The sequence below is a fragment of the Hemiscyllium ocellatum genome, chromosome 34 (assembly GCF_020745735.1).
Source record: "Hemiscyllium ocellatum isolate sHemOce1 chromosome 34, sHemOce1.pat.X.cur, whole genome shotgun sequence".
Classification (NCBI taxonomy): domain Eukaryota; kingdom Metazoa; phylum Chordata; class Chondrichthyes; order Orectolobiformes; family Hemiscylliidae; genus Hemiscyllium; species Hemiscyllium ocellatum.
Genome location: NC_083434.1, coordinates 25,224,192 through 25,250,190, shown reverse-complemented (window position 1 = coordinate 25,250,190; position 25,999 = coordinate 25,224,192). Strand labels below are relative to the sequence as shown.

Sequence of the window (25,999 nt, the reverse complement as noted above, 5' to 3'; positions counted from 1 at the left end):
CATTTTCAGCTCTGATCTCCAACATCTGCAGTCCTCACTTTCTCCTTTGAAATAAAGGGCAACTTTCTATTTGCCTTACTTATTACCTACTGAATTTGGATGCTAGTTTGCAATTTATTAACAATAACTCCCAAATTGCCATATACTGCAGTTCTCTCAGTTTAAAAAAAATAATTAGCTCCTCTATTTTTTTTCCCCCAACGTGCATAACCTTACATATTCACAGATCATATCCCATCTATCAAACATTTGCCCATTCACCTAAATGGTCTGTATCCTCAACAGATTTATTGTATCATCCTCACTATTTGGTCTCCTTCCTTCTATTTTTGTGTCATCCAAAAAACTTGGAGATAAGTTCATTTACCTCATCCAGGTCAAACAAGTGAGGAAATCTTTGGACCAGGTAGGACTGGTTCCCAGACCTTTTGGCACAACATTGATCATTATCTATCCAGAGGAACCTTGATTATCCAAAGGAGATCTCGAGATCCCGATAGAAACATTATGTCAAATATGGGTTTCCAACACTAATTACAGTTTTTAATTATTGTCAACAAAAGATAACTTAGCTTACTGAAATACTGCCGAGAACAGTGCTGGACATCGATGGGAGCCCAGGTACCGTCTCCAGATGACTGACTGCCCACTGCTCTCCCCCACACCTTCCCTGGAGTTCTACACAGTGTGTACCCCAAAACCCCCTTCCGCAGATAATCTCTCCAACATTGTCCTGAGCAAAAGGCGGAATTTGACACAAAGTTGTAGTAAAAAGGTGTGTGTGTGTGTGTGTGTGTGTGTGTGTGTGTGTGTGTGTGTGTATAGGAGAGAGAGAAAGAAAGAAAGAGAAAAGAGAGAAAGAAAGAAAAGAAAAAAACTACTGGCCAAAATAATGTTGAACTTTCAAAAAAAAAGGTGACCATTTGTACATTCGTCTCATGGTTTTCCAGACATGTAAATTTCCATTTAAACAGGCAAATAAAAACTCAATTTGACAGCCTTTTTAATGCAAAAATTGCTCCTTTTTATTACAAAGTTGTGCACATAGTCAAGCATTTTAGTCTTCAGTTATTTTTGTTTCAGCTGATTAAAAATAAATAGATGAATACATATTTTATACTCCCACTTGTATTTTGATTTATTACCTACTAGTGCAATAGAAGTTACAGGGCAAATCCCTTACCTGAAAGTAATGTTACATCATGTACAAACAGTTAGCAGTTCTATAAATGATTGCACATTGTGTACATGTGTGCATACATTAAGGGTCCAAAGTCTTCAGGAACAGCGTTGCCTGGTTTCAAGTCCAAGTCTTTGTCTCAAATAGTAGAAACGTGGAGATTAATACCTCTCAACACAAATACACATTTCACACCTTTTCACTCAAAAAGGAGGGTCGAGCACTTTAAGTTGTAGGAAAGAAGGGAATTCATAGTCAATTATTGAATAGTCTGGCAGTGGAAAACTTAAGTTTGATCTGTAGATAGAGGGAGAGTGTGTGTGCGTGTGCGGGGGGGGGGAAAGAGGAGAGACGAGGGGGGTGTGGGTAGAGGAGAGGGTTTGGTTGTAGAGATGTATGGGCGAGAGGGGAAAGATATAAAAGAGACCTTTTCACAGAGTGTGGTATGTGTATGGAATGAGCTGCCAGAGGAAGTGGTGGAGGTTGGTACGATTGCAACATTTAAAAAGGCATTTGGATGGGTATAGGAATAGGAAAGGTTAGGAGGGATATAGGCTGGGTGCTGGCAGGTGGGACTAGATTGGGTTGGGATATCTGGTCGGCATGGACAGGTTGAACCGAAAGGTCTGTTTCCATGCTATACATCTCTTAGGACTCTAAGGAACAGTGATAATCTAAAATGGTGGACAGACAGATTTACTGTCAGAATTATAAAATGCCAATTAAACCAAATTGGAAATTTATCCATGTAGAAACTTCTAATTATTGTCATGTCTTCAGTACTCCAATCCATTTCAGTAATTTAAAGCTTTACTGCTGATAATATTGTGCACTACAGTAAAACATTCAATGTGACTTAGTTTAACGATAAGCATGCACCTCACTGAACTTGGTTTCATTCCACATCCTCACCTTTAATTACTTAAAAACATTGGAATTGTCAGCTTTCTAAAAAAAAGGGAACTGGGACAGCCGTAGTCAGAATGGGCTGGATTTTACAGGATGCCCCTTCACCTCCCTCCAATTAAAAAAAAACCACCACCAAAAAGCTAACTGCAACACCTCCATTTTCTTCTTGAAGCAGTATTATTTACATAAGGTTGAGACTTCTACCTGATCGAGCCTCACCTTACACAGAAATGTCAGTTATTCAGATGGGCCAGCAGCACCAGGTTCAAGCAGTGGCCATTGCTGGGACTACAGGCAGTCCCTGATCAAGGGAGGTTACAGACCTGGGCAGGCCTAACACACTACACTTCTACACTCTTCAAATAGTCAGTGCTTCACCTGAAGCTGATATGTCTGTCTGACACTAACCTAGTGCCAGGTTAGGTTGTGTGAACAGGAATGGAAGTAAATTCAATAGGAACTTTCAAAAGGGAATTTGATAAATACTAAAACTACAGGATGTATTCTCCTGTGTAAACTGGAGATCATCTTAACCGCAGCTGCCTCATCTTAAATTATGTTATGTCCTTTTCCCCTATCAGCCAGGTCAGTTTATGTCCATTCCCAATCAAGCATTCAAATTCTGGACTTCAGAATTCAATTCCTGAAATTGAAATTCCATCTCTAATCACCCCCAGTCCCAAAGCACAGTGTTTAAAGTACGTTTAAATCAAACTGGTTGTTTTTTGTCCTGGATGGCATTGAGCTCACAGTGATGATGCAGCAGTACTCATTTACAGACAAATGGAAGATTATTCCATCATTCTCCTCATCAGTATCTTGTAGATGGTGGACAGGTTTTGGGGAGGCAAGCAGCAAGATACTCGCCTCAGAACATAGGCAGGTGTGCGCATCAAACTCCAAGGTCAATACTGTAGGCGTTCTTCAGAAAAAAAAAGGGGCCTGGGCAATATAATTCTATCCATCAGAACTTTAAACTTCCCAGGTCAAAACAGTACATTAAGCCAGTGCATCAGAGTCCTAATGCACAGTGGAAAATATCTTAACATTCACCCATTGTTGCTTGCACAAGAGGAGAGCCAATATCACAAGGGCCTATATCTACACAAGTTAGCCTGCAATTTCAGTGTTAGTGGCATGAGCAGAGAGTAAGGAGGATGCAAAATTGGATGATTTTTTTTGCAAAGAGTTGGCACAAGGAAAATAGGGCAAGCAGCTACCACCTCGTGTTGTACCAGTCAATGATCCGAATCTTCCTCTTGTTCATGTGAATAAAGATAGTGGTGCACTCCAATTCCTCAATCCAACTGAAGTATTAAAATATTTCATAATTTGTTTGCAGTAGCCTCCCTTAATATACACTGAAAACTGAAGAATGACTGGATGCTCACAAACTCTACAAATTTAGTCCGGACCCTGTATCCAACATTGAGACCCAATTTACAGGGTTCATAAAAACTGTTATTGACTTCCAAACTGAGTTGCCATACAGAAAGTTCTCTCAACAACAATTAACACTCAAAACATGAGCACAACATTCCATTTGTTGCAGTTATGTATCAATTCATTCTAACCATATAAATATTCAGTTGGAAGGGAATCAACTTCCACAAGATAAGAATACATGAGAGATTTGGAACATAATCAAGCCTTTACAATTCAAATTGTAGCATGGCTGATCAGAGTGTGAGCTCAATTTAGCCACATATTACCTAAACCCTTGCAATAAAAATCCAAGTCCTGAAAAATGCAATTCTAACATTCACAGCCATTTGCAAGAACTAGACTTTAGAGTCCAACTACCGGATGTATGAAAAGGTGCTTCTTCATTTCAAAAGGGCTCATGCCCGAAACGCCAATTCTCCCGCTTTTTGGATGCTGCCTGACCTGCTACACTTTTCTAGCAACACATTTTTCAGCTCTTCATTTTAAAGTGGCCTAGCACTAATCCTGTCCGACTCGTCTGGATTCCTTAAACAGAACCTATAGCTTTCCTTCACCTACTGCATGGAATCATTGTCATTTTTAAAACACCTCAAACTCAATTAGCCATCAAGCTTTATGGGAATACAAGCCATGTTTTGTCAAATTGCTTTTAGACTGGAATTTTATGGCTCGCTTGGTCATTTGGCAGTTGGAAAGGCATTCAATTAGGCAATATAGCTGAATCGTGCCACCTTCCTGATAAAATTATAATGTGGAAAGGCTTGTGGTTGAAATTCCTGCCCCATCCCCACTGAGGCCCATAAGTCAGCAATTAATCAGTACTTAGAAGCTTCATCCTGTTACCGCAAGTGAGCCGCTCAACGTGAGCATGCACGAAATGCAAAACAAACTGTCTGGTCAGCTTGAGCTGCTGGACATTCACACTTTCAAAAAGGTCCGTTGATCAGACACAGGTGTACATCAGGAAAGAAGTGCCCACTGAGAGCCACTGCTCACCACTGCTGCCAACCGGCGGCACTCCTCTCCCCCGACCTCCACCCTATAAAACCGTTCCCATCATTACTTAGTGGCAAACTGGGTTGATCCTTGATCCCAGGCATCCACCAAGATCTCCCCAAAGATGCTGCTATTCAAAAGAGCTGCTAGCCAATTGATCAGCAACTATTGGAGGGATTGCTACCTTGTGGCCCTCCAGCTAAGGAAAAGGCCTACCACTTACTAGTCAAGTGCACGGGCTGCTCTTAGTTTGTGCAGGCCTTCAGAGGAGAGAATGCAAGTCTTTCAGCTACTCCCCAGCCTGCAGTTGAGACCTTAGAGGCTCCGGAAAAATAATCACCTTTCATATTTTGGATCAGCCAGAGATTAAGAATATCTACAAGACACTCAGCATTTCCTAAACCAGTGATTTCAATGCCTTCAGGGATCAATATCTCCCTCTGAGTCATCCTTTCTTCCAACATTTATTTTTTTTTAAAATTTTCCTTACTTTCAGACATGAAGTACAGCAAGATCCAACTGTTGGGATACTAATGCTCCCCCATTTCCATCAATCCTTTTTCTTCTTCCAACCTCAATACATGCCACACCAATTATTTCCTCAGATCATCGTTTCTCTGGCCAAGCTAATAGACCTCAGTTTCAGCTACATACAACATACATAGAGTCATAGAGATGTACAGCATGGAAACAGAGCCTTCCATATCCCTCCAAACCGTTCCTATTTATATATCCATCCAAATGCCTTCGCCACTTCCTCTGACAGCTCATTCCATACACGTACCACCCTCTATGAAAAAGTTGCCCCTTAGATCTCTTTTATATATTTCCCCGCTCGCCCTAAACCTATGCCCTCTAGTTCTGGACTCCCTGACCCCAGGGAAAAGACTTTGTCTGTTTACCCTATCAATGCCCCTCAAATTTTGTAAACCTCGATGAGGGCACCCCTCAGCCTCCGATGCTCCAGGGAAAACAGCCCCAGCCTATTCAGCCTCTCCCTATAACTCAAATCCTTCAACCCTGGCAACATCCCTGTAAATTTTTTCTGAACCCTTTCAAGTTTCACAACATCTCTCCGATAGGAAGGAGACCAGAATTGCACACAATATTCCAACTCATGGAACTAGGCACATTGCTAAACAGTTCTGATGTTTTCTCTTCTTTTAAATATTAGGTGATTTCCCCAGTCTCCAAATTCTCTCAGTCAACTCTCTCTCCCAACTGAAGCCCTCAGTCTGGCATGTTACTGACTCAGTCTTTTCCTCTTGAAAGTGTGCCTGACGTCTTCACTCACTAATCTATCCTTTGCATCCTACACATGCGCCGTCTCAAACTCAAAGCTTAAAAAGCAAAACCTTATCTTTTGATTAGGCACTTTATCACCTTGCAGGCCCAGTTTCACATCATACCCACTAATCATTTTTCAGATCCCAAGAGAGATTTCAATAAAGGAATCTGCCATTTCTTTAACAAGTCTGCTATTCCATCTTCTTTATATAAAACACTTAACTTTATATTTTCTCAAAATATACTGATAAACATCATCGGTCTGAAATGTTGACTATTTCTCACAACAGATGCTGTCCAATGAATGCCTTAAGTCAACCCTTTATGCTTTCAAACTACTGTCTGATCTTCTCCAAAGTGCTGGAATGCTACCTTCAAAATCTGTGGTAATCTCTTCTACAAATCCAAGCTGAAACCCCTCAAATCAGGCTTCTATCCTTGCTCATCATTTGAGACTTCAGGACAGTTTTTTTAACATGGGTAAATCATCCTTCCTTGCCAGACTGCATCTACCCGCTGTCTTTGACATAGTTAGCTATACCATATTCCTCCAATGTCTTGCAAACCCACCCATCCGGACACCAATTATCTACTTCCATCCTTATCTATTAAATAACAGTGAAAGAACCACCAGCAAAGGTTATTCTCCCTTCTCCATCACCACTGCATCTGGTGTATCTTTCTACCACTGTAAACCCATCCTTGACACTTGTTTCACATTTACATCATTCTGCTCAGCATCATCATCCAGAAGCACAGCATCACGTACGTTAGCAAAATCCAGCTGTCACTCAGAATGTCTTGTCAGACCACAAGAAATAGGAACAGAAATATACCATTTTGCCCCTCAAGCTTGCTCCACCATTCATAGGATCATGGCTGATTCAACATTCCTGTCTTTTCTTCAATCCTTCATTCTACTACTGATCAAGAATCAGTCTAAAACATATACAACAATTCTGCTCCCACATTCTCTGTGGCAAAGAGTTCCTGAGAGAAGGAATTCCTCATCTCAGACTTAAGTTGGTGCCCCTTAATTCGGAAACTATGTCCTCTACTCCTAGACTCTCCCATGAGGGGAAATATCCTCTCAGCATTGTCGCTCAAGCCCCTTAAGAATCCTATTGGTTTCAATGAGATCACCTCTCAAATTTTCTTAACTTTAGTAGTAAGAGTCCCAACCATTTTAGCCTTTGTTCATAAGACTAATCTCTCCACACCAGAGATGAACCCAGTGAACCTTCTCTGAACTGTCTCCAATGACATTATATCCTTCCTCAAATACAGGAACCAAAACTGCTCACAGTTTTCCAGATATAGTCTCACCATCACCTTGTACAGTTGCAGTAAGATTTCCCTACTCATACTCCAGCACCCCCCCCCCCCCCACCCTTGAAATAAGGGCCAACAATCCATTAGCGTCCCTGATTACCTGATGCACCTGTGTGCTTTTTGTACAAAGTCCCCCTCAAGTCCCTTTGTGTTGCAGCTTATTTTTCACCATTTAAATAAACTTCTCACTTAGAAAAATGAACTACACATTTAAATTCCATTTTATCCACTTACTTAACTCACCAATATCTCTGTAACCCTCACGTGACCTGTCTTGTTACCTATTTTTGCATCATTGACAAATGTGGCTACAGCATATTTACTTCCTTTCTGCAAGTCATTAAGATATATTGTGAAACAGTTATGGTCTCAGCACTGATCTCTGGGAAACCCAATGGTCATCTGTTATCAACCTGAAAACACACTTGTCCACACTTGCTGTTTCCTGCCCAATTCTTTAGCCATACCTATATCCTGACCCACCTGTTCTCTCTAAATTGTCAGGTTTGCCAGGCATCTAGCACAGGATGAAGAAAAGGTCCCTTAGCTGAAAGCCATTCTTCACACTCACACTACAAACTATGTAAAACAGGTCAGTGACTCCATTATTCTCCCTGACAACTCTCAGGCTGAACCGGACTGTTACATGAAGGGCTTATGCCCGAAACGTCAATTCTCCTGTTCCTTGGATGCTGCCTGACCTGCTGTGCTTTCCCAGCAACACACTCTCTATTTTGTCTCACAATACTGGCGTCATATTCAATCTGGCAATGAATTTCTGCCATGTACCTCCACCATCATGAAGGTTACATATTTCCCAACTATATCTATCCCTCCCTCAGCTCACGTGCTGCCAAAACCCTTATCCATATGTTGGTTATGTTTAGACTCAGCTGCTCAAAAGGCACTCCTGCTGGTTCATGTTTAACCTTCATAAATTGGAGGTCATCCAATCCTCTGCTGTCAGCATCTTTATCCATTCCTCCATCACCCCTTTGATCACTGACTTACATCAGCCTCTGGATATGGCAAAGCCTTCAAAAAGGCCTTGCTGCCAAACCTTTGTCACCACAGTTCCACCATCACCTGTAATATGCTGCAGGTCTTCACCTAACTCTGCATTGTAAATGTATTCACATCACATGTCTTCACCAACCAAGGGCAATCCTCCTCTTAAACATTACCATATCTTTTGTCCTTAATCTCACACTGGCTCCATTACTTTCTCAGGTGGCTCACTATCTAATTTTGTTTGCTCACTCTCTACAAAGCACATTGGGATGTTTTACTGTTTGAAGAGGCTACATAAATAAAAGCAGTTGTTGTTGAACTTCACTATCACATTGTGGAGAATCTGTACAGTGACAGCCTCTTCCTTCCTGAGGTGCTACATTCAAATCTAAACACATTTGAATTATATTTGTAACTCATACTCCGCACTATTCAATTAACTTAAAAGAGGGATAGGTTCCACATTAAAACACAGGTCTCAAAATAAAAGGATTTGTCATAAACAAAATACTGCCTGCAACACACCACGATGTAGTTTAAAAAAAACATCAAATATTAGCCTCAAGTTCAGTTCAATGATATCTATAGAGTCCAATTGTTTGCTTCCATCAAATCAGGCACTACCTCCTTAAACCGCGGAATGTGGTCCAGTCACTTTAAAGATATTTGGGTCAGATAATATTTGATTTGAAAGGAACAAATAAGAGCTTACAAGCACAGAACAGGGCAAATGGAGACTAACAACGAGTAAACCGGCGTACTAAGACTTTACAACTGAAACCATGTGTTCACATTTATTGGAAATCAAGGTATACGGGTAAGTGAAATAACCGAAAAATACAGCAGATACGCTTAACATCAAGCATGCTGCTCTGTTTGGCGTTTCCAGATATGGCTGCAGTTCACTGTTCACAGATATGCTTTATAAGAAACAAAAATCAGTACTGATTCTCTTGAACAGAACTTCACGACAATCTAAGTTAATTGTCGAAGATATAAAATTCTTGCTTCTCAAATTGGTTGTATGGGAGGATCCCAACACCTGCTTGTTCCAACCTGCTTTTCCATTGTTCAACAAAGCATTAGCTCTAGCCCGTAGGGTTTTGTTTGTAACTTGTTCACTCACCAGGTGCAAGTACTTCGGGGTCGTTCTCTGCAGCGAGGCTTGTACCCTCCTTTGGGGCTCCTTCATCGTCCACAGGCAGAACAGTAAAGTTAGTCGGCATTTTTTACACCATGTGTGTGGACTTCTGTAACTCGTCTCGAGTAAACTTGCTGTTTCAGTTCTATTGCTTGGATCTGACCATGTGACACCGTTGCCTTATATGGAAATCACCATTCTCCACCCATCATGGGCAGAACACTTTACTGATTCAGGATGTGACTTCAGGTGTCGTGGTTTTACTGTCTAAACTGAAGCAAAAGTTTCTTTCCATCTACAACTGGGCCAGGCCTCAGGAAAGTCTGTAACTTCATTTATTAACAGGATACTCTGTAAAGCACTTTTTCTTAAAAAAGAAAAGGAAAGTTTCGCGTGATTTATTTCTTTAAAATGTACAGTTTACAAATCATATCCATTTGGATATGGAAGATTCAATTTTAGTAGTATCGAAATCTGTTTTTATTCCTACTTTAGAGAGAGAGTTGATGTGGGAGTGAAGAACAGGAGAAAAAGGTCCCTCTGGCACACTGTGGTAGTTTCCCTACCTCTCAGCCAGGACATCCAGGTTCAATTCCCACCTGCTCACTTGGGCAATATTTTCTGATTATCCCGCTGAGAGATATAATGTAGATGAGGAAAGAAATCAGGTTATTACAACAGAAGAATTAAATAAGCAAGAGGCTAAAGACCAACTACACCTGGAAAAGTTACCACAGGACTGTTTTAGGAAATCTGAGAGATAAACCACAACGTGGACAAAAATATGCTTAGTGCCAGAACTAACAGGTACACTATGTGAGGTGGGATGTAGCAGCTTTGTTAATTCACATTCTGGTCTCAAATCTCCACCTCCTATAGTTCCAAGAGAGCCTTGAACTAATAAAGGTGCAACAAACTAATGAAGAGAGTGAGAGAAATAAACAAACAGAGGAAGGAAGAGAAGTTAAGGGTAAAAAAAAGCAAAAAAAAGGAACTGCCGATTCCCTCAGGTTGAATTTTGGAAGACTCCAGGACAACAGAAACCTTCAAGAATAATGGTATCTGCAACCCAAAGAAACGTTACCATGGGTATTAAGTATTTTAAACATAATTCAATTAGATATGAGAGGCTGTCTAATTTCCAACTGGTGCAGGAAGTCAATGCATAGAAAATAGGTGTCCGGTGACTAAGGTCAAAGTGAAGAGGTCAGCAGATCATGTGATGAAACATCTCAATAAATCCATGTGGAGTTGGCAATCATAGGAGGATGTGGGAGATAAGAAGGACAAAAGGAAAATATTGAGCGTGGGAGTGAAATGCAAGAATCTGCATTTACATTGCTCATTTCACGTCTTCAGCGTGTTTACAAGTCAAAAATAACTACTTTACATAGATAAGCACAGCCACCAATTTGAACATGGCCATGACCTATAAACAGCAATACGATAAGGGACAAACAGACCAGTTATTAGTGTGATGGCTGAAAATACAACTTTATTCACAATTGGCTTTATTTGCACACCAGATTACAGTTATTGGTATTAAAAGGGCTGCACAAGAGGAATATTGTTGGAGTGGAAATGAAAGTTTTTCAGAATTAGACTGCAGGAAACCTTTGGGATGAATAGCAGTGAGAAATTTCAGCTCAAGAGTTACAAGATACAGGCATATCAAAACCTTCTCGCACATAATTAAACATTAATATGATGTGTCACCCACCGAGACTTCCATTAACATTAAGTAGATAGCGGCTGGGCAGTAACACAATCACCAAATTCAAAATTTTGTGAGTAAACCAAGGTAGTTTTTTAAAAATGCTCCAAGTAGAAACAGTTTAAAAACAGGAGTAAAAGCACAGTGTCAGGAGTGAGGGTGGTGGGTTAAACTGGGTTGACTGCCCAATAGTGACAGGACCCAGATTGTGAATGCTTTTGTATCACTAAAGCTGGGATTAATTGCACATCCCTCAAAAACCACACATAGGTGGCATTAAGCTGCCTGATCAATTATATCTGTATGGTTAAAATGTACTCCCAATAGCCATGTCAAGTTGGGAATTCTAAAATGTAGACACAGCAAAATGAAGAAACAGTCAGAAGCTTCCATATCGGGAAGGTGCCTGGCTTGGAAAGGAAAGTGTTCCTGTGTACTTGCAGCCTTGGTCCTTCTAGAGACTGTGGGTATGGGAGGTTCTGCTTTGCATCCTGTAAATTTACAGAGTGGGTTACTGATGGATCGGCAGACCTTCAACAAGTAAACAGTGTTCTGGGCAGGAAACAGTGTTCTGGGCAGGAAACAGTTTCTTGAATGACGTCATTGTATGTAACAACATAAGACACAGAAGCAAACTTTCAATTTGCAGCCAGAGCATAACATTGATATTATGAATAAATGTAAATGGAAAAGAATATTGTTCATATTCCAAAACAGCTGACTGACTTTATACCAGTTGAATGCTAAAGGCAGTAAGTTGGAAGTCTTGTATGGTTTCAGAAGGTTAGAGTTTTACAGCGGCTGCAGAACATCCTCTCCACTTCACCACAATTAATTCTACTATCCTCTTAAATATAAAAGCCAAAGTGCTGGCAGATTATCTGTTCATGACAAGGCATCACAGCACAGCCCAACTCCAGTCTCACTTTATGCTCAAACATGTGCGGTCATTGGCTGATTTTCTTCTATTATCCACATACTTGGTTACCAAATGCATCAAGAAAGAGCAACTAAGGTTACACAGACTGGGGAATGACCCATTCCAATTAGAAAGCCCATTTCTTTAAACTAATAATATTTTAAGATTGGCATAGCCTAGATCTAGAAGTGGTTGAAAATTAACAGATCACAAGATTATTATAGATGAGGAAAGCCATTCACACCTCTAAATGCATCCAAGTAGATCTTATCCATTTGTTTTCGAAGACTCCAAGATTTAAAATCGACTTTCCTATCTCGGAATTTTCTAATGGCGTATGAGGACAGTCCTCATTTATCCTAAAAGACGGATTCTTAGTTTTGATACACATAGCTTTGGAGCGACTCTTGTTATAGAAACTTGTTTACTTAAAAGATCATTTCTCATATACCAAACCTGAGGCGATTAGTCTCTTCAATCTTTCCTCACAACACAGACCATAGTCGCAAGGCTGATTGCAAGTGTCCTTAAATATCGTCACCAGCACTTCAACATTTACTTTGTATCACAACGTACAGAGCAGGATACTGCATTCAAGTTACAATCTGATCGGAGCACTGTTATGCTCAGAGGTTACTTCTTGTGCGTTATAGAGTTCAATGGTCTGTTGTTTTGATCTGCTAAAACCTCTTAACCTTTTAACCTTTAAAAAGGTTAAGTCACTCTGCCAAAAAAAAGTGATAGTCATTTTAACTCCAAAATAATATCCTCCAGGAAAAACTGTGAAAACAAAACTCAGAGATCCTACAACAGCATCTTTCAAACCCATATCCACTTCCATCTAGAAACAAGGGTAGCATGTACACGGACCACCACCACATGCACGTTCCCCTCCAAGTCACTCATATTGCCATTCCTTCACTGTCACTGGGTCAAAATCCTGCAGTTGCCTCCCTAAGGGCAATGTGGGCCCACCTACATCATGGACTGCAATGATTCAAGAAATCGGTTCACTTCCACCTTCGCAAGGGCAACTAGGGACAGGCAATAAATGCTAGCAACACCCAGGTCCCACAAGAGAATAAAAAAAGAGAATGCTTAAATTCCTAGAACCTAAAACAGAAAATATTGAAAAGAAATCTGTAAAGAGAAAAATAGACCTTTTTAATGGCAACTGAAAACTAGAATACCAGGGAAAATGCAAGGTCACACATTCTCTTACCTTTCTTCAAATAACCTAATGAGATTTTCTTTTATATTCAACCAGGAGAGCAGATGAACTTTTTATTTAATCTTACTCAAAAGTGCAACACCATGTATTGTTGCAGTATCAGGAGAGCCAATCTAGATTTTGTGCTCAATCGCCCTAACACTTTCACTTGGGAGAGTTTTTTTTAAATTGAATGGCAGTTTTTAAAATCTTAGCAAGTTGAAAGAGGTAATGTCTGTTGATTACTATATAATACAAGATTTCCCTTTAGTTTGTCCATTCTGTAAAGGTTTACTTGGAAGAGATAAACAGAAAACTAGAATCTAGACACTATTGTCTTGCAAAAGAATTAAATCAGTCTCGTCTTAAAAAAGCAACTTGGAGGTCAAACTGGAACTGCAAACTATTCATTTATTGTTACACAAGATCATAACTTTTGGAGATGTTGAATTTGATACTTGAGATACGATGGCAATAAGTGTCTTTGGGTTAAAAAAATCTGCCTCAATAGCTTTTCTACAAAATTTTCAGTTTGTTTCAGAATTGAGAAACAAGAGGAAAGTTGCACTCAGACTATTGAAAGGCTGTAAGCAAAGACAGGTCAGTCTCCCTCTGTGACTGGAAGAAACCTAGTAATCAACAGCTTCGAAAAAAACTTCTAACTCCTCAAGCAAAGACCAAGGTCTAACTGACCAGCCACTGAATTGAGATACCGAGTTAACAACAGGCAAATTGACCAACTTAAAATCACAGATGATTATTCGTATATTTGTGACTTGGGTCTTCAAATAGCAGGGCTCAGATTCTGGTGCTCTTCCTATTAGGATTTTGATAATTCTAGGGCAGCATAATGCCTCAATGGTTAACACGACTGCCTCAGAGCACCATGAACCCAAGTTCAATTCCAAACTTTGGCAATGGTTTGTGTGGAGTTTGCTCATTCTCCCAGTGTCTGCATAGGTTTCTTCCTCAGTTCAAAGATGTGCAGATTAGGTGGATTGACCTATTAGGGGGGGATGCTCTTCAGAGGGTTGGTACAAACTGAATTGGCCAAATGGCCTGCTTCCCCGCTGTTGGGAATTCTAATGATTTCTATTCTAAACATTCCCATCAAGGATTTTAATTTAATCTTGCAGTTCTGAAGAAAGGTCACTTATGTAACATTAGCAAGCCCATTCTCTTTGTATGTTCACAAATTGCTGAGCTTGCTTCCCATTTTCGCATTAAAATTTCAAATTAATCTTCATAGGAAGAGACACACTTAGAAAGGAAAGGGCTGATGTTTTCACCCAAGTGTAGTTGTGGTGTTGAATGATTCTCCTTTAGAGCTTCTTTAATGATTTTGTAGCAATCATAAAAAGATGGTATCTAGCATGCTGTGCAGCAGTTAGCACCAAGTCATACTTAATTTTGTTCAGCAACTCCAAAACAGGACGAAAATAACAAGTCTCAGCAGGCAAGTTTTATCCTTTGTGCCAGTCATAGAACAGCACCAACTGTGCAGAAAATGGGCAACCTATACAAGAGGATGAAATTAACAATGCATGCGGAACTACAAAAAAAAGAGATTTGGAAAGCCCAATGGTATAAAAACAATCCTTCCTTCTGAGCTTTTCTTTTCCCATTACCAAACTATTTCAAAACAGTTCTTCTCAAGACTTCATTCTAATCCAATCAGCAGCAAACATTACTCATTATGTGACAAATTAGGGAGACAGGTATCCTAAAACATTTTCCATATTCATACAACTGCCCTCAGAGGAGGATTTAAAATTTAGTTAAGCCTCATCCAAAATTAACAGTCCAATTCTGGTCATCTCAGAGACTGGATGCTGCCTAAACAGTACAGCAGTAGAATTAATATTAATTTTAAAGGGCCTTTGGCTGTTGTGATAGTCTCATGGAGAAAGTTGTTCTACCCTAGTAATGCAGAAAAACATTTTTGGTGTTACTAAAATTGACTATGTAAACAGAAAATTATAGCATTATACATCAATAGGACTAGGCCTGTGTTTATTATGTTGCATCTGATGCCTGCAAACAAACCAGACCCATCCTGTCGTGCAAGTACTTTCACACGCTGCTGTGCTCCTCTGCTCTGCACACAAATACAACTGTAAAACTTTATGGGAATGGAAACTGAATCCAGCATCTGTAGTCCAATGGCACTCTGCCTCCAACCAGCTAGTCAGCAATCCTGGAGATTGCATCACATCACATGACACATTGACCAAGCACACCTAAAATCATTAGATTACATATGATCATTACAAGTGTAATTGCATTTAGCTTCAAAATTAGTTCATCTGCATTAGAATATTATTGCTTATGATTCCAGTCTGAATGGAGTTACTGTCCAAGGTTTTGCAAGGCCTCCTATCAGCATGCAGTGAGAAAGTAGCCAGATGGCCTGGTAAGGCTTTATCCTATTGTTGCTGCTCCTGCATCTGGAAACCATGATAATGCTACCACCAATCCTGCAGGTGACTTAATCCAAGTCAAAGCAGCCCATTTGTTCAGTGCCTCATGTAAAACGCCTTCAGTCATTCACTCCACTACCAATCACTTGTGTACCATCTACAAGACGTTTTGCAACAACGCCAAAACTCTTTATACGTGCAACCTCTACTCCTTGGAAGAACAAAAACAGGAATTGCATGGGAATGCCAACCTGCAAGTTCCCCTTCAAGTCACACACCTCCCAACTTATAAACATATCACCATTCCTTCAGTGCCAAATGCTGAAACTCTTTCTCCCTCCACCCAGTAACACTATGAGTGTACCTACACTACACAGACTGCAGCAGTTTAAGTTGGCAGCTCATCACCTTCAGTGGCAAATAGGGATAGACAATAAATACTAGCGGGGCAGTGATTCCTACACTTAGTGATTGAACTTTTAGAACACCCCACATCCAATCTCCAGCAAAGAAATATTATTGACAGCCATTACTGCAGACTTCTCATTCCTCATTCTGTGTGGTTGTGGTTCTTTGCAGAGGGGTGAAATGTGGTTCTTTGCAGCCGAGTATCACTACCACATTATCATCTCCATAATTATTTACATTCCAAGCTGTTCAGGGTCACACCTCAAGAGACCAATGTCCGGTTTTGCAAGTGAACCTGCCAGTCCACAAATGAGGATCCTTATGCCTGGTGCAGTTTCCAGCTTTTTGGGTTTTGTATTCTTGTCCCAGCATCCATAGCATCAGAGAAACTCCTCTATTCCTGAAAGTCATACAAGCTTCCAATTGTAGAGATACAACAGTTTCTCTGCTACTGTGGATACCGGCTAGAAATTCTCATTTCACACAATATTTTTCAACAGTTGCTGTCATGCATGTCCATGTTTGAATTTGCAAATAGACTAAGGGTTTGGATAACTGCCGATGTGTAATTTGCATGTATGGGGCTTCAAGGTGCATCTTGCATCCACTAACAAGTAGTCATCACATTTGTCTTTCATTTTTGCAGATGTCCATCTGTTCAAGTCAAATTGTGTTCTCTACTGCCTTTGCTCCATTTTACTCAATATCTGGAAGCATGTCCAAAGGTCCCTGATTGATGTAGTCCATCAGAGCCTGTAGGTTTACCAAGCTTTCCCTCCAACTTATGTTAAAATGTTCAGTTTCTTCTTTAATCCCAATCTGCTAATATTGCTGGTTTAAAAAAAAACTAAGCAATGTTTCTGACACTTCAGATTTTAGCCCATATATTCTTTACTGATCATAACTTAATGTTTGTCCTTTATGTCTAACATTGCTTACTTAATATTTGTTATTTTCATGTAGCAATTCTACTTAAATTTTCATAACTATACTGATTTCTTTCTTAAACGTTTTGCATTACCTTTCACCATTCTCATTTGTACTGTCCATATAGTTAGTACGTGCCCTTTAAAGTCATAGAGTCAAAGAGCATGGGAACAGACCCTTCAGTCCAACCAGTCCCTTCTGACCATATCTGAAAAATGTGTTGCTGGAAAAGCACATTAGGTCAGGCAGCATCCAAGGAGCAGGAGAATCGACATTTCAGGCATAAGCCCTTCTTTAGGAAGCTGACCTTCTGACCATATTCCCAAATTAAATTAGTCACACCTGCCTGTTCTTGGTCCATCTCCCTCTCAGCCTTTCTTATTCATGTACTTATCCAAACACTTTTTAAAATGTTGTAACTGTGCTTGCATTCACCACTTCCTCTGGAAGTTCATTCCACACTAACCATTGTAAAAAAAATTGCCCCATATGTCTTTTTTTAAAAATCTTTCTTTTCTCACCTTAAAAACAATAGACAATAGGTGCAGGAGTAGGCCATTCTGCCCTTCAAGCCTGCAGCACATTCAATGATCATGGCTGATCATCGTTAATCATTATCCTGTTCCTGCCTTAACTCCATAACTCTTGATTCCACTATCCTGGAGAGCTCTATCCAATTCTTTCTTAAATGAATCCAGATTCTGGACCTCCACTGCCCTCTGGGACAGAGCATTCCACAAAGCCACCACTCTCTGGATGAAGAAGTTTCTCCTCATCTCTGTCCTAAATGGTCTACCCTGTATTTTTAAGCTGTGTCCTCTTGTTCGGCACTCACCCATCAGCGGAAACATGTTTCCTGCCTCTAGAGTATCCAATCCTTTAATATTCTTATATGTCTCAATCAGATCCCCTCTCAGTCTTCTAAACTCAAGGGTATACAAGCCCAGTCCCTCCAGTCTTTCAGTGTAAGGTAGTCCCGCCATTCCAGGAATTGACCTCGTGAACCTACGCTGCACTCCCTTAATAGCCAGAATGTCTTTCCTCAAATTTGGCGACCAGAACTGCACACAGTACTCATGGTGTGGTATCACCAGGGCCCTGTACAGCTGCAGAAGCACCTCTTTGCTTCTATACTCAATCCCTCTTGTTATGAAGGCCAGCATACTATTAGCCTTCTTCACTACCTGCTGTACCTGCATGCTTACCTTCATTGACTGGTGTACAAGAATACCCAGATCTCTTTGTACTGCCCCTTTACCTAAATTGATTCCATTTAGGTAGTAATCTGCCTTCCTGTTCTTGCCACCAAAGTGGATAACCATACATTTATCCTCATTAAACTGCATCTGCCATGCATCTGACCAGTTTCCTAACCTGTCCAAGTCACCCTGTAATCTCCTAACATCCTCTTCACATTTCACTCTGCCACCCAGCTTAGTATCATCAGCAAATTTGCTAATCTTATTACTAATACCATCTTCTATATCATTAACGTATATTGTAAAAAGCTGCGGTCCCAGCACTGATCCCTGCGGTACCCTACTGGTCACTGCCTGCCATTCTGAAATGGAGCCATTTATCACTACTCTTTGTTTCCTATAAACCAAACAACTTTCAATCCAAGTTAGTACTTTGCCCCCAATACCATGCACCCTAATTTTACTCACTAACCTCCTATGGGGGACTTTATCAAAAGCTTTCTGAAAGTCCAGGTACACTACATCTACAGGATCTCCCTCGGCCATCTTCAGAGTTACATCCTCAAAAAATTCCAGAAGATTAGTCAAGCATGAGTTCCCCTTCATAAATCCATGCTGACTCTGACCTATCCTGTTACTCCTATCCAGATGTGTCGTAATTTCATCCTTTATAATAGACTCCAGCATCTTTCCCACCACTGAGGTCAGGCTAACTGGTCTATAAATTTCCTGCTTTCTCTCTCCCACCTTTCTTAAAAAAAAGTGGTACAACATTAGCCACCTTCCAATCCGCAGGAACTGATCCCAAATCTATCGATCTCTGCAAAATAATCACCAATGCATCCGGGATTTCTCGAGCCACCTCCTTCAGTGCCCTGGGATGTAGACCATCAGGCCCCGGGGACTTATCAACCATCAGATCCATCAGTCTCTCCAACACCAATTCCTGGCAAATATAAATTCCCTTAAGTACAGGTCCTTCAGCCACTGTTACCTGGGGAAGATTGCTTGTATCTTCCCCAGTGAACACAGATCTGAAGTACCAATTCAATTCTTCTGCCATTTCTTTGTTTCCCGTAATATATTCCCTTGTTTCTATCTCCAAGGGCCCAATTTTCGTCTTAACCTTTTTTTGCCTTTCACATAGCTAAACAAAGCTGCTATTATCCTCCTTTATATTATTGGCCAGTTTACCTTCGTGCCTCATTTCTTCTCTGCATATTTCCTTCTTAGTAATCCTCTGTTGTTCTTTAAAAGCTTCCCAGTCCTCCGTTTTCCCACTTATCTTTGCTATGTTATACTTTTTCTCTTTTTACTTTATATTTTTCTTAACTTCCCTCGACAGCCACGGCATCCCATGCCTCCTCCTAGGATCTTTTCTCCTTTTTGGAATGAACTGATCGTGCATCTTCTGCATTATACACAGAAATATCTGCCATTGTTCCTCCACTGTCATCCCTGCTAAGGTATTGCACCATTGCCAGCTCCTCCCTCATAGCTCCATAGTTCCCTTTGTTCAACAGAAATATTGTCACTTCCAATTGTACCCTCTCCCTCTCAAATTGCAGATTGAAGCTTATTGTATTATGGTCACTACTTCCCAATGGCTCCTTCACTTCGAGGTCCCTGATCAATTCTGGTTCGTTGAACAATACCAGATGCTAGTAGGCTCCAGCACCAGCTGTTCTAAGAATCCATCTCGGAGGCACTCCACAAAGTCTCTTTCTTGAGGTCCAATACCATCCTGATTCTCCCAGTCTACCTGCATGTTGAAATCCCCCATAACAACTGCATTAACATCTTGTGACAGGCCAATTTCAGCTCCTGATTCAAATTACATTTGACATCCAGACTACAGTTTGGAGGCCTGTAGATAACTCCCAAGAGGGTCTTTTTACTCTTAGAATTTCTCAGCTCTATCCACACTGACTCTACATCCCCTGATTCTAGGTCCCCCTGCGCAAGGGACTGAATATCCTCCCTGACCAACATGGCCACCCCACCCCCTCCGCCAGTCAGTCTGTCCTTACGAAAGCATGTGTAGCCTTGAATATTCATTTCCCAGGCCCTGTCCACTTGAAGCCACATCTCAGTTATCCCCACAATATTGCATCTACCAATTTCCAAAAGAGCCTCAAGCTCATCCATCTTAGTTTTGTTCCTTAGTTTTGAAATCTTCCACCCTAGGGAGAAAACACCTGCCATTTACCTTATCTATATCCATCATGATTTTATAAACCTCTCTAAGCTCAGTTCTCAATCATCTATGCTCCAGTGAAAAACGTCACAGCCTATCCAGCCTCTCCTTATAACTCTAACCCTCCATTTCCAGCAACATCCTGGTAAATCTTTTCTGAACCCTCTCCAGTTTAATATTATCCTTCCTATAAACAGGGCAACTAGAACTGGACACTGCTCCAGAAGTCGTCTCACTAATGTCCTGTACAACCTCAACATGACATCCCAACTCCTATATTCAATGTTCTGAGCAATGAAGGCAAGAGTGCTAAACGTTTTCTTAACCTGTGGCTAAAAAGAAAGAAATTTGCCCTAATTTTACTTTTCTTCACAAGATATTGCTCCTGAAAATTTTAAAAGATTTCCACTGTTGTTACATGCTAATATTTTTCCTCCAAGTTCCCTAATTTCATCCTGTTCAAACTTTTATGACATTTAAAAAGGAGATTCATAACAAAAAAACAATGCAAATCAAAAAGAGTATAATGAGGCCCTTGCTTTGAACAGACAACTGCATTTTGAACACTTCCTGAAATCCAGCAGCTATTACAAATGTTGCAACGTAGAAATATAGGAAGAGAAGTTCATTTCCTCAAACTTTTTTTGGCCAAGTAGATCGTGACTAATCTGCGTCTTAAAATACATCTGGCTTATTTTCATAATGCATGATTAACCCTCATCTCATAGAAATGCATCAAACCTCAGTTTCAAACTTCATTTGTCCACACGTGTGTTTAAAATTAGCAGGACAACAGAATTTCTGGATTTAAAATGAAAGACATTAAATGAAATGGGCATTTGGCAATTCCTGCTCAGTGTGTTTGAATCACCGGTTTCATCACAAAAGCTGCATTGTATGTAATTTATAGGTTAATAGTAAATATCAAATCAGTTCAAAAATGTTCCTTAAAAAGGGCTGCCAGATACCATGGCAAACAATTTTCAATCATTTAGCTGCCAACTGAAGGAAAAGCAAGTGTTTGCAAAGTATCCTGTCCAACTGACATTTCAAGGAGGAGATAAATTGAAGTTGTGCAAGTTAACAATATCATACACATTTACACACAAGTTGTGCAGATTCAGCACACAGGATTGTGACTTCACAATGAGGTTTAAAATACTACATTTAAGCAAATGGAACTGAAATGTGAGAAAGTAAACTGAAGACTTACTTTCTTGTTGATTCATCTGACCTTTTGTAAATTGCATTTGTAACAAAAACTGTGTACACTCCAAATCTACTTCAAGAAATTTTAAATGCAAGGATCCTGACAAAGGGAAACTTCTAGGAATTCCACTTGCAAAGTAAATATGTTGTTTTTTTTCCTTAAGATTGGTAGGTCAACACATGGTTCAAATCTCCCACAGTCACTGACATTCAAAATTTTTAAAAAATTTGAAAGTAACACATCCACATTTCATGGATGCCAGCAAATTGAGATCCAGAAAGTTTGTTTATAGATGGCAATCAATTCATGATGTACAAAGTTAAAAAAGTGTGACTTGCCTCTCAGGAGAGCTGTATGTGTGATAAGCCAAAGATGATGAGTGAAATTCCCAACACATCACTGTAAAATTTTCTCAGGGTAGCATCATAAGCCCAACTGTCATCAGCTGCTTCCACAATGACCCCCTTTCCATCTTAAAAAAGGATGCAAGTGGAAATATTTGATGACTATTGCACTGTGTTAAGAACCATTTATGACTTTTCAGATTCTAAAGCATCTTTTTCTATATGCACCATGATTTGGACAAACATTTTCGCTTGGTCTTAAGTGGCAAGAAATATTTGGACCACACAAGGTTAGAAACCATCTCAAAAAAAAAGAGAAATGTTCTTCTGATATTCACCAGCACTGCCCATCACCATCAAGGTCCTGGTGTTATCATGGAACAGAAATTGAACTGGACCAATGATATGATTGTTATGCCTATTAAAGCAGATCAGGGATTGGGAAATTTGACAAAATTCACCTTCCATACTCCACGCTTCAAGGCTTGTCCACAAGGCATGCATCCTCCACTTATCAAGATGAATGTGGCTTCAAAAACCCTAAAAATGTTCAGCATCAGAGGACAGAGCAGGCTGCCCAATAGACACCACACCCACCACTGATGCAGACTACACACAAGATGTAGGAAATTCGACGTTTCGGGCATAAGCCCTTCATCAGGATTCCTGATGAAGGGCTTATGCCCGAAACATCGAATTTCCTATTCCTTGGATGCTGCCTAACCTGCTGTGCTTTAACCAGCAACACATTTTCAGCTGTGATCTCCAGCATCTGCAGACCTCATTTTTTACACACAAGATGTATTGCAGCAACTTGCCATTGCTCCTGAAAAATCGCTAGAAGCACCACCTATCGACTAGAAGCACAGGAGTGGCACATGTATCTGAATGCAACCACCTGCAATTCCCCTTCAAGCTGTACATCACACAGACTTGAAACTACAAATTGTTATTTTTTTCACTGTTGCAGTGTCAAAATCTTGCATTTCCTTTTCTAATAGTACTGTAGCTATATTTCCACTTGATGGACTGCAGTAATTCAAGGTAACTATCTTCCAGGGCCACTGTGGGTAAGCAGGAACTTGTAGTTTTGCCAGTGACACCAACATTCCACAAAAAAATGATTAGAAGTTGTCTATGGGAAAATGTAATGAGCTACATAGTTCCGACCATGGAATGCATGGCTACACTAGGTTGATATGCACATTAACTCTTCTAGTACAGTAATGTTTTTGAGCATCCACCTTCAAACACATTAAATCTACATGAAAAAGGAGAGCATCAAGTTTACAAAAACCGGCTGGGCCTCTGCTACCTACTAAGACAAACCACGTCTGATTCTTCTTCCTCCCTGACCCTGCTCAGTCATCATTCATAGCACACATACTACCGTAAGGAATTATTTGTGTTGTGATTACAACAAGGTCAGCCAGGTGGACCTCACAGAATGGGTTCCCTGATTGAACCAGGTTTAAACCCCAATGAAGGAGTCCTGGCTGACAGATATAAATAGGAGTATCAGAGGTCCTGTTCACTCTCTGAGCTTGCTAAGGAAGCCAGACCAGTGTCAAGTGTCATGCATTATGTAAATAAAAGTTAATATGATAACGGGATACCAAACTCTGTGGAGTTATTTCAATTTGGATTCACTGATATATGAAAGTCAAGTTTGTACAAACCACCTTAGAACAACCAGTATCTGGGGAAAAAAGCCTTTCTATTGAAAAGCCTCCTGCAACATGCTGAAAAACACAACATCTGAACAATCAAGATTGGTGTTTCAAATGGAAATACCAATAGATTGTAAAAACTAGTAAGTAGAGTGGGGAGATCAGGAAAAAAAAAAGAAACACTTCAAAATTATTCCTAGATCTTTCAGGGTGAAGTGAGAAAGCAATATTTCACATAAAAAAGGTAATGTGAATCTGGAATTCTTTTCTTCATAAAACTAGGTTAATGGGTAATTTCAAATTTGAGGAATGCAACATTTGATTAGGTCGGTTTAAAAAGTCAGTACAAAACTGGTAAGGTAGCAAATTTGAAAACAAAAAAGATCTGTTTGGAACAGGCTCAGTAAGCTGAATAGTCTACTAGTGTTCCTAATGTCTGATGCTTCACTGTCTTAATCAGTGGGTGAGTTTCAACAGTCCCAGTAGTCCTGACACAATTCTCTTTCACACAGAATGTTAAGACAGCAGTAGCTTTTGTCTTGTTTTCTACTCCCTGCAACAACTGCCTTCCGCATGTGCGCACACATGCCCACCCACCCCCACCATCTAGTAAGGATCAGAATTCTAACTCACCAAGTTTCCAGCCTCAGTCTCTTGGTTGAGTCAAGCCAGCTAATGGAGTATTCGCCAAAGAGAAGGAATTGGTGGAGGATGATCTCAGGAAGCGAGTGTCAAGGTTTCTAAGCCAAGATGCTATTAACAAAGAAAGAGGTCTTGTCCATCCTAAAAAGAATCAAGTAGCTAAGTCTCCAGGTCCTGATGGGATTTCTCTCAGAATATTGAGGGAGGCAAGAGAACAAATTGACAGACATCTTTGGCCATAGGTGGGGTCCCAGAGGACCAAAGAATAGCCAATATTATCCCGTTGTTTAAAAGGGTAGCAGGGATATCCTGGAAATTACAGGCCAGTGAGTCTCACCTCAGTGATAGGGAAATTATTGGAAAGATTCTCAGCGACAAGGTCTGCACATATTTAGAAGCAAATCAACGTATTTGTGATTAACAGCATGTATTTTTGTGGGGAAGGTTCTGCCTCATTAACTTGATTGAGTTTTTTGAAGAGGTGACAAAGATGATTGATGAGAGAAAAGCAGTTGATGTTGTCTACACAAACTTCAAAAAAGCCTTTGACAAGATCCCTCATAACTGGTATGAAAGATGAAGTCACATGGTATTGGATGGGTGAACTAGCAAGATGGATAGAACTGGCTCAGTCATAGGAGACAGAGGAGAGAGGTGGAAGATGCTTTTCAGAATGGAGGGCTGTGACTCTTTGGTGTTTTCCACAGGCATCAATGCTGGGACCTCTGCTGTTCATGATCCACGTAAATGACTTGGAGGAAAATATAGTTGGTCTAATTAGTAAGTTTGCGAATGATACAAAGATTGGTGGAGTTGCGAAAAGTGTGAAGTATTGTCAGAGGATACGGCAGGATATAGATCAGTTAGAGGCATGGGCAAAAAGAAAATGGCAAGTGGAGTTTAATCCGGACAAATGTGAGGTGATGCATTTTGGAAGCTCAAGTACAAGTGGAAATTATACAGTTAATGGCAGAACCGTAGAAGTATTGATATCCAGGGTGACCTACATGTGCAGGTGCAAAGATCACTGAAGGTGGCAGCACAGGTAGATAAAGTAGTAAAAAAAAGGTTTTTGGCATGCTTGCCTTCATTGGAAGGGGCATAAAGTATAATTTTCCTGCAGCTTTATAGAACTTTAGTTAGGCCACTCTTGGAATATTGCATACAGTTCTGGTCACCAAATTACCAGAAGGTTGGAGACGCTTTGGAGTGGGTACAGAAAAGGTTGAAGAGAGTGTTGCCTGGTATGGGAGACTTTAGCTATGAAGAAAAGATGGATAGACTGGGTTTGTTTTCACTGGAATGCAGGAGATAAGGGGAAAGCTGAAAAAAGTTTACAAGATTGTGAATGGCACAGATAGAATGGAAAGTATGAGGCTTTTCCTTAGGCTGGAGAGGTCAATTACTTGGAGACACAGGTTTCATGTACGAGGGGGCAAGTTTAAAAGAAATGTGCTAAGCCAATTTTTCGTTCAAAGGGTGGTGAGTGCCTGGAATGTGTTGTCAGAAAAGGTGGTGGAAGCAGACACAAAGCTGGACTCAAGAAGCAGCTGCTGCAAATGTGTTGCTGGTCAAAGCACAGCAGGCCAGGCAGCATCTCAGGAATAGAGAATTCAACGTTTCGAGCATAAGCCCTTCATCAGGAATAAGAGAGAGAGCCAAGCAGGCTAAGATAAAAGGTAGGGAGGAGGGACTAGGGGGAGGGGCGATGGAGGTGGGATAGGTGGAAGGAGGTCAAGGTGAGGGTGATAGGCCGGAGTGGGGTGGGGGCGGAGAGGTCAGGAAGAGGATTGCAGGTTAGGAGGGCGGTGCTGAGTTGAGGGAACCGACTGAGACA

At 40.5% G+C, this 25,999-nt stretch overlaps 1 protein-coding gene across 6 annotated transcripts in view; it reads right to left on the bottom strand.

The window, feature by feature from the left end:
- The window catches only part of LOC132832275 (solute carrier family 12 member 7-like), a 249,490-nt gene that overhangs the window by 159,492 nt on the left and 63,999 nt on the right, over positions 1–25,999 (bottom strand). Inside the window, exon 1 of one of the 6 annotated variants that reach the window (XM_060850133.1) lies at positions 9,288–9,451. The exons of the other annotated variants lie outside the window; for them this stretch is intronic. Within the exon in view, the coding sequence (XP_060706116.1) occupies positions 9,288–9,387 (100 nt within the window). The 5' untranslated portion in view covers positions 9,388–9,451. Of the gene's footprint in view, positions 1–9,287; positions 9,452–25,999 lie in introns of those variants that run through there. 6 annotated transcript variants of the gene reach the window in all.